The sequence below is a fragment of the Pelophylax lessonae genome (genome assembly GCF_965119305.1).
Source record: "Pelophylax lessonae genome assembly, chromosome: 2".
NCBI lineage: Eukaryota > Metazoa > Chordata > Amphibia > Anura > Ranidae > Pelophylax > Pelophylax lessonae.
The window spans coordinates 131,749,582-131,763,738 of record NC_138769.1 but is presented as its reverse complement, the minus strand read 5'-3'; the positions used below and the strand labels follow the sequence as shown (position 1 = coordinate 131,763,738).

At 41.9% G+C, this 14,157-nt stretch overlaps 1 protein-coding gene across 1 annotated transcript in view; it reads left to right on the top strand.

The window, feature by feature from the left end:
• Nucleotides 1–14,157, top strand: part of LRRC75A (leucine rich repeat containing 75A) — a 524,863-nt gene that overhangs the window by 316,359 nt on the left and 194,347 nt on the right. The window contains exon 4 of the mRNA XM_082246071.1: nt 9,484–9,596. Within this exon, the coding sequence (XP_082102197.1) occupies nt 9,484–9,596 (113 nt within the window). The remainder of the gene's footprint in view (nt 1–9,483; nt 9,597–14,157) is intronic.

Genomic DNA, 14,157 nt, shown 5'->3' with positions numbered 1-14,157 from the left:
GATATAGATCATGGTTACAAGGTAAGTACTATAAATTGGTTCCTCAGAGGCCAACACGTTTTGCTACAACTTTTTTGCTTCCTCGGGGCTAGGGGAACCAAAATAGTACTTAGAGCTAACCACATAAGTGCAGGCTACCCCCAAAGGGCGCTGGGGTGTATAGGAAGTGGCTGACCAGAGAGATCTTGTTTAATAGCTAACTGAAGTCAGCTCCTCATTCACATTTTAGATTCAGAGATGCCAGAAGAAAAGAGAAAAAAGCCCTGAGGAAGCAAAAAGTTATAGTGAAACACTTTGGCCTCTGAGGAACCAATTTATAGTACTTACCTTATAACTACAATCTATATCTTTGGGAACATGTGCAATATGTGAGAAGATACATGTTGGCATCTACACTTTTTTTAAATATACAGTATATCACAAAAGTGAGTACACCCCTCACATTTTTGTAAATATTTTATTATATATTTTCATGTGACAACACTGAAGAAATTACACTTTGGTACAATTTAAAGTAGTGAGTGTACAGCTTGTATAACAGCTTGTATAACAGTGTAAATTTGCTGTCCCCTCAAAATACCTCAACACACAGCCATTAATGTCTAAACTGCTTGCAACAAAAGTAAGTACACACCTAAGTGAAAATGTCCAAATTGGGCCCAAAGTGTCAAAATTTTGTGTGGCCACCATTATTTTCCAGCACTGCCTTAATCCTCTTGGGCATGGAGTTCACCAGAGCTTCACAGGTTGCCACTGGAGTCCTCTTCCACTTCTTCTCCGTGACAACATCACGGAGCTGGTGGATGTTAGAGACCTTGGGCTCCTCAACCTTCCTTTTTGTACTCACTTGTGATGCCAGCGGTTTAGACATTATTGGCTGTGTGTTGAGTTGTTTTAAGGGGACAGCAAAGTGTCTTTTCTTCAGTGTTGTCACATGAAAATATATAGTAAAATATTTACAAAAACGTGAGGGGTGTACTCACTTTTGCAATATACTGTACATGTAATAAATTGTGTTTTTTTTCTTTCTTTTTTTATACAGTAATTACAGTGTTTGTGAGTACTCCTTTCTGGCCTTTATAGTCCGACTAAACTCTACGTTGTCTTTACATATACATAATACTGATGATGGCCTAGTGACTGCCTCAGACCTTGAGATAGATTAAGCGAATGACCCACATGCACAAATCTCTTCCTGGGTGGGTGCCAGGACCACAAGGGAGAGACTTCAGAGACGGGAACAACCAATTCTAATACAAAGGAATGATTAAAAACTCATTATAATATATCTATACTCCAATCGCTGATTTGTTAGAGGATAGCCAGTAAGAATACTTACAGCCACTGAATTATACTCCTCAAGAGAGAAGGTAAAGAGTATATACCCACATGCTATTTTAATGGGGATTTTATTTGTCTATATTTCATAGCATTACTGTGTTGTTTTCAAATGTCAAAATAAACTTGTTTTAATATACAACTCTGTACGCTTCTCTCACTGGCCTGTAAAATGCAATCTTTTTTTTTTGTGGGGGTCTCCCCTGTTTTTTTCCCCATTTGATCAACATGTCATATATCTGTCATGCTTTAAAATGACCAGATTTTGTTTCTGTTTTTAGAATATATTATGTATTACTACAGTCTGTATGTTTTTAGAACAATGCTATCAGAGTCTTATCTAAAAAGGCATGGCCTGTATCCAGAAAACTGACTTTTTTTTTTTTTGTGTTGCCAACAGGGTCCCGAAAGGGACACCCTGCTTCAAAGTCCAGATGGGCAAGACTGCTCATTGTAGGAGCTTATGTTCTTAAAGATAAAGTATCTTCAGTACCCTTACTTGGTCACTCCTCCAGATTGGTGGAGGTTTCCTAGGCATTCTGACATCAAGCGTTTGTTACTCAAGTTTACAAGTCTTCCATCTGGTTCACCTTCTTCAGGTTATACCAGGTGAATATCCAGGCCTCTGAGGATGCAGCTTTTGGCTGTAAAGCTCTATCAGCAGCACTTTGACTTAGGTCCTTAACTCTTGACTGTTTTTTTGGACCCATTGGCATGGTTCTATTTGGGGATTTCTCAAGGTCTGCGAAGTCCACATTCCTTTTTTATTCTTTTATATATTTATTTTTTAAGTCTGACCATAATAATAAATAAAAACCGAATACACAACACCACTATACATTACCTTTATGAAGGTAAGAGTTTTTTTTGTAGGAGAAATCCCTCTTACACAGCAGTTAGCTGTACTATCCACTTATCTGTGCTGGAATGGCAAAGAGCTCAATAGATTCTTTTGTGTAAACGTGATGGGATTCCGGGCTATTCAAACAGCACAGTGAATTTTATTAAATACTATACACGACTAATACAGCACACTGAAATTTTGAATATCGTAATAACAATAGCTTATAGATAAAATTGAATTATTCTGAATAATACATGAAATAAATCATGGGTTCTGTTGATAACAGACCACACAATACATTGTATATACTGCTGCAAGGTATGTAAAATTATGTGTTACTGGCATCTTTTTCCTTGGGCTTGCACTTTTCTCAGTATTCGATTGTATCATTTCTGACAAGCTTACCAGATGCTCATATGTACTGCTGCGTCCTTGTTTTTTTCCTAACTTTAACCCCCTCCTTAGACCTTATAACTCCATGGTATTACCATCTTTACTATAAAAATGTTTTTAGAATAAACCTGCATCTAAAAAACACTGTCTAAAGTGGTATCATAAATTAAAAGAAGGCACCTATAAATGTCTGCACATACTTACATACCAGTTTCTGGGGCTATCACCAGAACCCATGGTGCTCATTCATTAATTTAAACCAGACCACAGTGCACTAAAAAATGTACAGTTTTGTGCTTGAATTGGCTGTAATAGAACTCTGTGCACTGCATTGGACCAAAAAGTAGGTCTTGAAGCCTTTTTTTTTTCTTTTTTTGCAACACACTGCAAAATCATGATTTGGGACCTGTAATGCTGTAGGGCTCTGGGGATGCATTGGCATCCCATTTAAAATGAATCACAATACACTGATTTGATGTGCAACTTTGCATTGCAATATCACATTCGCTACCACAATGCGGTAATATGGATGGTCTCTGAAAGTTGAGGTCTGGCACACCCCCTCAATCCTTCTGTTAGGTTTAGTGGTTAGATCAAGGTTCATGGCTGGGCTGATTTCAGGTTAAGGTTCGGTTGAGGTGAAAGGTGAACTGTTCTGTTAATAAGTTGCCATTTTCACATTTAAAGTATATGAGACCCCTTCCTTACCTTGTAAAACTAACCATTCATTTTGAAATAGAGATGGTGTTCTTAGGACCATAGCCAGCATTTTTCTTTCTCCAGACATGGCGAGTCGAGTTAGTGCCAAAGAGCTCAATTTTGGTCTCATCTGACCACAGCACTTTCTCCCAATCCTTCTCTTAGTCATTTAGATGTTCATTGGCATGACTGTACAAGACTATGCCTTCTTTAGGAGGGGGACTCGTTGTGTTTGGAGGAAGAAAACGGCTAACTATGACCTTAAGAACCTCATCCCTACAGTCAAGCATGGAGGTGGAAACATTATGCTTTGGGGCTGTTTCTCTGCTAAAAGTACAGACCAACTTTGCTGCATTGAGGGGCCAATGAACATGATCATATATTGTAAAATATTGGATGAGAACCTTCTTCCCTCAGCCAAAACACTGAAGATAGGTCATGGATTGGTCTTTCAGCATGACAATGACCCAAAACATACCGCCAAGGCAACAAAGGGGTGGCTCAAGAAAAAGCACATCAAGGTCATGATGTGGCCAAGCCAGTCTCCAGACCTTAATCCTATAGAGAATTTATGGAGTTGCCAAGCAACAGCCAATAAAACTTAAGGATTTAGAGAAGCTCTATAAAGAAGAGTGGACCAAAATCCCTCCTGAGATGTGTGCATACCTGGTAACCAACTACAGTATCTCACAAAAGTGAGTACACCCCACACATTTTTGTAAATATTTTATTATATTTTTTCATGTGACAACACTGAAGAAATGGCACTTTGCTACAATGTAAAGTAGTGAGTGTACAGCTTGTATAACAGTATAAATTTGCTGTCCCCTCCAAATAACAACACACAGCCATTAATGTCTAAACCTCTGGCAACAAAAGTTAGTACACCACTAAGTTAAAATGTCCAAATTGGGCCCAAAGTGTCAATATTTTGTGTGGCCACCATTATTTTCTAGCACTGCCTTAACCCTCTTGGGCATGGAGTTCACCAGGGCTTCACAGGTTCCATTGGAGTCCTCTTCCATTCCTCTAGAACGACATCACGGAGCTGGTGGATGTTAGAGACCTTGCACTTCTCCACCTTCCATTTGAGGATGCCCCACAGATGCTCAATAGGGTTTAGGTCTGGAGACATACTTGGCCAGTCCATCACCTTTACTCTCAGCTTCTTTTGCAAAGCCGTGATCATCTTGGTGGTGTGTTAGGGGTCGTTATCATGTTGGAATACTGCCTTGTGGCCCAGTTTCTGAAGGGAGGGGATCATGCTCTGCTTCAGTATGTCATAGTACATGTTGGCATTCATGGTTCCCTCAATGAACTGTAGCTCCCCAGTGCTGGCAGCACTCATGCAGCCCCAGACCATGACACTCCCACCACCATTCTTGACTGAACGACAGACACACTTGTCTTTGTACTCCTCACCTGGATGCCGCCACACACTTGACGCCATCTGAACCAAATAAGTTTATCTTGGTCTCATCAGACCACAGGACATGGTTCCAGTAATCCATGTCCTTAGTCTGCTTGTCTTCAGCAAACTGTTTGAGGGCTTTCTTGTGCATCATCTTTAGAAGAGGCTTCCTTCCGGGACGACAGCCTTGCAGATCAATTTGATGCAGCGTGCGGCATATGGTCTGAGCACTGACAGGCTGACGAGGCCTTTTCTGAGTGGAACCTGTCCGTTTAAACCGCTATATGGTCTTGGCCACCATGCTGTAGCTCAGTTTCAGGGTATTGGCAATCTTCTTATAGCCTAGGCCATTTTTATGCAGAGCAACAATTCTTTTTTCAGATCCTCAGAGATCTTTGCCCTTAGGTGCCATGTTGAATTTCCAGTGATCAATATGAGAGAGTGAGAGCGATAACACCAAATTTAACACACCTCCCCATTCACACCTGTGACCTTGTAACACTAACGAGTCACATGACACCAGGGAGGGAAAATGGCTAATTAGGCTCAATTTGGACATTTTTACTTATGGGTTTACTCACTTTTGTTGCCAGCGGTTTAGACATGAATGCCTGTGTGTTGTTATTTTGAGCAGACAGCAAATTTACACTGTTATACAAGCTGTACACTCACTACTTTACATTGTAGCAAAGTGTAATTTCTTCAGTGTTGTCACATGAAAAGATCTATAATAAAATATTTACATAAATGTGAGGGATGTACTCACTTTTGAGATACTGTACAAGAAACGTCCTACCTCTGTGCGTTCCAACAAGGGTTTCTCCACCAAGTACCAAGTCATATTTTGCTTGGGGATCAAATACTTTACTCACTGAACTGCAACTCAATTAATTAAATTTGTATCAAGTTTTTTTTCTAGATTTGTGATTGATATTCTGTCTCTATCATTTAAAATACACCTATGATAAAAAAATTATAGACCTTTTATGTCTTTGTAAGTGGGCAAACGTACAAAATCTGCAGGGCATCGAATAAATATTTCCCCCACTGTATACAGTGGGTATAGAAAATAATCACCCCCTTTAAAATAATCACAGTTTGTTGCTTTGCAGTCTGAAATGAAGACAGACCCAGTTTTTGTTTTATTCAGGTGTATTTACTTAGTGCAACTTATAAACATCCAAGTGACAGATATAACACCAACATGTCAGGAAAAAAATAAAATAAAAATCAAACTCAGAATCACTTAGTTGGGAAAAGGATCACCCCTTGTGTCTGTTGAACCACTTTTTGCTTTAATTACAGCCTTTAGTATGGTGGGATATGTCTCTACTAACTTTGCACATCTAGACTGCACAATATTTGCCCACTCTTCTTTGCAGAACTGCTCAAGTTTAACAGCTCAAAGCTCCCTGGGGTGAGCACACTTTTAGGCACGGATACCAGTCCAGTGAGGTAGTGACAAACAGTGTTGTGTTTATTCATGCTATTTACAAGTCTATTTACAGGTGCTATATAGTCTAATTCCACAAGTATACCAGGGCAAAAATTTCAAAACCAAAATCCTGTCCTGGCACTAACTACACAAATATGAATCCTGACTATCAGGCTGAGCAAGTCTGTGCTTGCCTGTCTCCACAGATGCAGTTTTACAGCTTACACCAACCTTTCAGCTCTCCCAGACACGACTTGTCTGTTCCCCCAGGTTTGAGAGCACTGATTGCAAGCTCCAGGTGATTGTAAATTGTCCTAGGGGAAAGGAGCAAACACAGTTCAGGATGTGTAAACCCCAAACAGGACCTTTCCCTGCTCCCTCTGAGACTCAGGTAATATATATATATATATATATACTGTGTATGTATATATAGTATAAATACTTTTTTTTTTCTTCTTTTATTAGGGATCATATGCTCTCTTCTACAGAAGTGTCTGAGAGCTGGGGTGGAGACTGCAGGGGGACGTGGCAGCAGGAGGCAGAGAAATAGCAGTATACTAATCTTCCCAGTGAAGAGCTATGAAGGGGGGTGTGGCAGCACAAGTCTGCCCATTGGAGGACAGGCAGGCTGAGTCCATGTGGGAATAGTTTATCCTCTTTTATTTTTAATTACATTTATGTTGGTTGTCCTTATATTTTATTTTAACACCCTTGACGAAGCCTTAATTGAGTGAAACATATAGGGTTTCCTTTTGTTTTTGTGGGCACATTTGTTTATTTTTGGAGTTTCGTACACATGGTTTTATGGGGAGGGAAGTTTGATTTATGTTTTAGTAGTCCATGGTTAGTAGTTCCAGTAGCTTGCAATTATCAAGCTTTTTGAGATAGCAAGACATACCAATTCAGTAACTCCAGAGTGAAATAGGTACCTTGTACCAGCCTGTTAGATAGAGAGAGTTTATTTGATGGTAAGGTAGTTTTGGAGACTATTACACAGGAATTGAGGTACTCCAGAGTGCTAAAGGTACCTATAACCAGCATATTAGAAGAGAGGTTACCTGATAGGCAGGCAGATTTGGAGGCCATTAAATAGCAATTGTATTAGGATCTCCATACTGGAAGATTGCTTTAGGGATTCCAGTTATTTATAACCTATCAGCGGTCAATGTGAAGAAATGGAACAGTGAGTTGAGGTACTGCAGAGTATTATAGGTACCTATAGCCAGCCTATTGGAAGGAGTGAGTTTACATGATAGGCAGGCAGATTTGGAGACCTTTATATAGGAATATTATTGAGATCTCTATATTGGAAGATTGTTCTAGGGATGCAAGGTATGTATTCATACCCTAACAATCAGTGAGAAGACATGGCACAGGCAGAGATGATTGTAGTAATTTATCCAGCTAACCTCTAACATTTTGGTAGCCAGTTCCACTGTCTGTTGATTAGATAGGGTGAAGCAGGGTAATGTTTAATAACTCATTTAGAAATCCTGCAAACCTTTTGGTTTCCACACTACTCTATTAGAGAGGTCATTGTGTGAGAAACAATTTTCACAAAGGCAGTTCTTTTATTGTCATGGTTTATACCAGGAATCTCCAAACTACGGCCCTCCAGCTGTTACAGAACTACACGTTCCATGAGGCATTGTAAAACTCTGACATTTACAGATGTGACTAGGCATGATGGAAATTGTAGTTCCTGAACAACTGGAGAACCAAAGTTTGGAGTTTGGTTTATACAATTGGTTTCCCACAGTTTGGATAATTGTTGCACCTCTTGTTATAGCTTCGTGCTCTCTGATTAGGAGGAACAGATGTGAGTTTGCAGAGCAGACAATTGACAATTCACATTAAGGCCCCTTTCACACAGGCGGACCGTTCAGATCCGCCTGTCCGTTTTTTTGGCGGATCTGAACGGTCCCCCCATGCATTCCTATGGGGCATCGGATGTCAGCGGAGACATGTCCGCTGACATCTGACCCGATCCGATCCGTCAAATCTGGACGGATGGAAACCCTATTTTCCATCCGCCCAGCGGATCGGATCGGATGGGATCGGGTGAGAACGGACTGACGGTCCGTTGACATCCGATTTCCCCCATAGAGATGCATGGGGAACTGTCAGCTGCGTCTCCGCACACAGCGCGGAGACACAGCTGTCGTCCTGCTGCTCAGCGGGGGATCCGCGGCTCGATCCCCCGCTGAGAAAAACGGACTCCGTCCAACGGACGGAGTGTGTGAAAGAGCCCTACCACTTGTTCAATCTTACTCTCCCTGGAATTAAAAAACACACACACAGTTGTTTATATACAATTTATTTAAAAAATCCATCAGGCCCCTTTCACACTATCCGTCCGTCCAGACGGATTCCGTTTTTCTCGCTGAGCAGGAGGATGACAGCTGTGTCTCCGCGCTGTGTGCGGAGACACAGCTGTCAGTTCCCCATGCATCTCTATGGTGGAAATGGGATGGGAACGGACTGTCGGACTGTTTTTTTAATATATATATATATAAGAAGAGTTTAAGGGGGGATATGATCAACCTGTGCAAATACATAAGGGGTCCATATTGTGAACTTGAGTTATTCACTTTTCACTTTAAGGTCATCACAGAGGACAAGGTGGCACTCTTTACGTCTAGAGGAAAAGAGATTTTATTTCCAAATACGGAAAGGTTTCTTCATAGTAAGAGCTGTGAAATGTGGAATAGGCTTCCTCCAGAGGTGGTTCTGGCCAGCTCACTGGATTGCTTTAAAAAAGCCCTGGATTCTTTCCTAAATGTACATAATTTAACTGGGTACTCACATTTATAGGTAAAGTTAATCCAGGGAATATCCAATTGGCTCTCGGGGAATCAGGAAGGAATTAATATTTCCCCTGCTGGAGCAAATTGGATCATGCTTTGCTGGGGTTTTTCACCTTCCTCTGACTCAACTGTGGGTATAGGATTGTGTATATGGGATTGTATGGTTGATTGTTTTTTTATTGGTTGAACTAATGGAATTTTTTTTTTTTTTTTTCAAACCTGACTAACTATGTAAGGTGTAATTGCTTTTTAATTGGAACCACTGCAAAAACCAAAGCCTTTGTATGTAACAAAAAAAAAAGATGATTATCAGAAATTTTCAAAACAAAATGATACAAAGACAAATCTTGTATCTCACTTGCTGCAAGGTCTTTAACCTCTGTTGTATTTTGTTGACTTCTTTCTGTATTTGCCCTATAGATCTGACATTGCTTTTGGTAATGTATACTAGCTAAGACCACAGTACTAGAAATTGTAGAGGATTTAATGTGAGAAAATGAACTCTGTATAGGGATCATACCTTGTGTATTAAATGCGGCTCTTCTTCACATTGCAGGAGGGAGATTCACTTGGGGCAATGGAGAAAGTGTGCAGACAGCTGACTTACCACCTCAGCCCTCACTCGCAGTGGAAACGTCAAGGTATCGTGAAGCGAAAGCCGCAGGCCTGGTGAGTCACCCTTTCATAAACACAGAAAATCTTGACAGCTCATAGACCTGAACGTGATATGGGGGATTGGCAAGTGTCTTCACTGAACAAGTTGCTTGTTTCTTCTCCCTCCTGCAGTTCTCCCTGCTTGTTTTGTGTACAGATGACCTGTTTTGAAAGCCCAGGGCTTTTACGTGACCCAGATATTTAAACTAACCTATATCAGTATTTTCCGCTTCTCTGTGCAGATTTCTCTCCTGTGTGCGTATGGTAATTGGGTCCATTGCTTTTTATTACTGCTCTTAAAGGAGAACTATGTCCAAAGCTGTTTTGGCTATACTTCTCCTGTACGTCACAGGAGTGCACTTAGGCGGCAGTATACGGAGCAAATTTATTTTCTGCAACCACAGGTTATCGCGGGAGCGGGAATCCTTCCTGGTGAGCCATTGTCTTCTCCCGGCGGGGGAAGCCGTCCCCGCCAGGAGAAGACAGTAATTTTTGCTAGCGACTATAGCAGCTGCTAGAGATAATTGCAGGTAAAACCCGGCATGCTGGTTGTACCCAAGTTGATCATTTGATCAAATGGTACATTCAGCCTGCTCATATGCAGTTTGATTCATCAGGAACTGGCCAAGATTCAAACCGTGTATGGCCGTCCGTAGCTCTGCACTCCTGTGACCCAGATTCAGCCGACATAGGGCTAAAGTCCACTGTCGGCAGACGTCACAGAGCTGGTCCAGGCTCTGCAGGGTTCTCGACAATATTGTCAGGATCCGCCCAGATGCCTGACCCGCAGTTGGCTCAGCCTGAGCCATTCGCTCCTACCCTGTGCACAGTCCTGCACTCCAGTGAGTGCTGGAGGGGTAGAGCACAGAGAGGTGAATGACAGTCATCTGTGCTGTTAGCAGACCGGAGAACTGAGCATCTTTGATTGCTCAGTTCTCAGTCTTAGAGCTGGGGGACAGGCGCATCATGGCACTGATGCTGCATCCATCTAGGTGAATATGAATGTTTATTATTTTGAAATTTTGCACTTCTCCTAAATGAACCATTCTGCGTTTTCTATGTCATTAGTTGTGATATGATTTTTTTCCTTAAAGAGGAGGTCCAGCCCCCCCATGAAAAATCTAAAAGTCAGCAGCTACAAATACTGTAGCTGCTGATTTTTAATATTAGGACACTTACCTGTCCTGGAATTCAGCCATGTCAACACCCAGCCGATGTTTCCATCGGCTCTCAGGTGCTGCTGCCGCCATTGCCCGTAAGGGAAACCGTCAGTAAAGCCTTGCAGCTTCACAGTCGGTTCCCTACTGCACATGCGTGAAGCGTGCTGTGAATGGCCTGGCAGCGGGGGAAGGAGGAGGGGTGCCGAACTTTCGGGGGACTTTGTCGCAGCCAGGTCTACCGGGAGTGGGGACAGGTACCTGTCAAAAACCAGTACCCGTTCCCCCCGAAAGGTGCCAAATATGGCACCAGAGGGAGGGAGGGAACAGATAAGTGGGGCTTCCACTTTTGGGTGGAACTTTGCTTTAACTAGAGTCACAAAAACATATTAACAGTTTTTCATTTATTCTGTTGACATAACTTCAGAGGATAAAAAAGGAAAGAAAATTAGATCTGAAGCTTTGTTCTCACCAATGTCATAGAAAATTCAATTCTTTGTAATGTAGAACTGTCACTTTGTGACATGCATAATGCTACAACAAAGGAGGCAGGGGAATGCCAATATGGATCTGCTGTGAATCAGATTTGTGGATTCTGTCTTCACATTCTGCTTCTCCAAATTCTAGACTGTGAGTTGTCAGTGGGCCTGTGTTTTTTAAAGTAAAATGGGATGTAAACAGAAATGAAATGAAGTGAAAACTGGGCCTGATGCAGTATATTGTAGGGTGAGGTAATATTACATTCACTTAATACATTTATCATGTGTAAAAAAAAATGTACATTTTACTGTACATTACTGGTTGTTTGAAGTTAACACAGGCTTACTTTACACGTTAGTGCATAAGGTTCCCTCTTCACTTCACCTCATTTCACTTCATACTTTATTACAGGGGTTCCTAAAGGGATAGTTCACCTTTACCAAAGAATTGCCTATGCAGATAAAGGACATCTGTAGATAAAAATAAGCTGTGCAGCTTTGAACAAAGCTGAAAAATGCCCTTGTTAAAGGGCTATAGGCCATTTATATACCTTATGAAGCCTGACTTCAAAACTGTGACATTGCTAAGAGACTCCTAGCTATTACTGTTCACCTTCACCACCACAAGAGTGAGGTATTTCTCTGATTCAAACCCTCTCACATGTGCTTCTTCTCCCCTGATCCAGTAGCTCGGAAGCTCAGCAATTGAGAGCTCACTCCTATGATGGTGAAGGTGAACAGTAACAGCTAGGCTTCTCTCAGCAACATCCTAGGAGTTTTTAAGTCAGACTTCATGAGGTATGTAAATGGCCTACACATAGAACAAGGGCATCCTTCAACTCTGGTCAAAGCTGCACAGCTTGTTTTTCTTGACAGATGCCCCTTATATGCATAGGCAGCTTTTTGGTAGAGATGACCACCAATGGATTGCCCAATAGGTTTCCATTCCCCCTTCATCAGACAAAGTCTCCATCATCAGATCACCGTGCAAAAGCTAGTGATGCCACGTGAGATTTTTGCTTTTTTGCAATAAATTGTATTTGTGAAAATGGAATAAAGGAACTGTTAGTGACAAAGATACTTTCATGTCATTTGACACACCAAGTTAATTTCTCTACTTTGACTTTAGGTTCAATAATGCAGAGAATCCTGTTCAATTTGTTTTTATTTTTTTTATTCTATATATATTGAGAGATCCACTACCATACCCCCATTATTTGGTTCCTATATTACCAAGGCCTATTGATACCTCTTTAAGAGCCCCTGCTTTAGTAAGTAAGACACATTGTATTCTTCTTTCCGTAAGATAATATCCATCGATTCCTGTTTATATCCGACCTTTTTTCATTTGTATTTTATTCCACCAGTCTCTGGATATATTAAGGCTGAACCCCATGGAAACCAAAAATCCTCCCTTTCAATGGGGCTGCTCCCACACTGCAAGGGTTAAATGCTAATTTAGGTACCAGAAAAGCAGGTTAACTTACCCAATCTTCTGCTCTTGCAGGCCACCTCCCCACTGCTTGAGCAGTCCCTGTAGCCTCTTCTTCCTTAGTCCTAGGGACTCCAAAATCACCAAGTACAATGCAGGGCAGCCTTTTTCCTTTCCCTGGTTTTAAATGCAAATATTTCTAGGTTAATAGTTGAGTGCCAAGTTGGCCCTCCATGGTTCTTTAACTTGCACTCTTAGGCCTGGTTCACACTGATGTGGCTCTGCAAGCCGTGTCTTGCGCGGGAACAGCAGCTCATTAAAGCAGAGTTTCTGTGTTTATTAAAAGTCAGCAGCTACAAAAAGTGTAGCTGCTGAATTTAAATAAACACACACTCGCACCTGTCCCACGGTCCAGCGGTGTGGCCGCCCAAAACCTCACTCCTCTCCCTTTGCTCTTAGCGGCGCTGGCACCACTAGTGTGGGCACCTGAATGACAGCTTGTGGCTTCACAGCCAGGTGTAAAATGCGCATGTGCCTGTCACACTGCGCCTCCTGAATGGCTGGGCAATCTTCTGGGACCTCTGACGTGTCCCAGAAGATTGCAGGGAGGGAGGGGGAGAGGAGAACTTCAAACTAGGTACCCGCTCCCCCCACCCAACAAAAAAATAATGGCATGCCAAATGTGGCATGTCAGGGGGTCGGGAGTACTTAAAGCGGAAGTTTCACTTTTGGGTGGAACTCCGCTTTAATTTGAATGAACAGCCGTGCCTCCTGAAATGCAGGGAAAAGGTTCTCACTCCTTTTTTGAAACCGCACCCAGCCCCTTCGCTATTTAGGCACTGTCAGGCGGCAAAGCTAGTGACGGGTGCAGATTCTGTGCTGCGGCGTTCATGGATTGATGCTGGATTTACTTCGGGGGACATTATTATTTTTTTTTAATAAAGGAATAGTCAAAAACTGTCTGTGTTTTTTTATTTCTTTTTGACATACTCTATACTCATTCACATAGGAGGGGCCGGAATCTTCCAGATTTTGATAAGCCCCCTGCCTGAAGCCCCCCCCCAACCACCGGCCAGGGTTGAGGGGAAGAGGCCTTTGTACCAATCAACAAAGCAACCCCCCCCCATCTTAAGGGCATATGGCCTGGTTTGGTTCTTGACCCCCTCCCCTTTCCGGAATAATACCAGGCTGCATGCTTCGATAAGGATCTGGTATGCCATTTATTTTTACATTTTAGCGTGGGGTTCCACTCAAAATCCATACCAGACCTGGGGGGGGGGGGCACTCTGGTTTTTTTTTTTCTTTAATTTTTTCATTTTGGCCTGGGGTTCCCCTTAAAATACATACCAGACCCCTTTTTGTATATATTGGGGGGGGGGCATTGTTTTTTTTTTCTCAAGTTCGTGTTCAAAACCAATGATGTGCGACTGAACCGCAGTGCTCAGAAAACGCACAGAACTCTTTTTAAATTTGCAGTAAATTCGCACCACCGCTGCACCGCAGATATG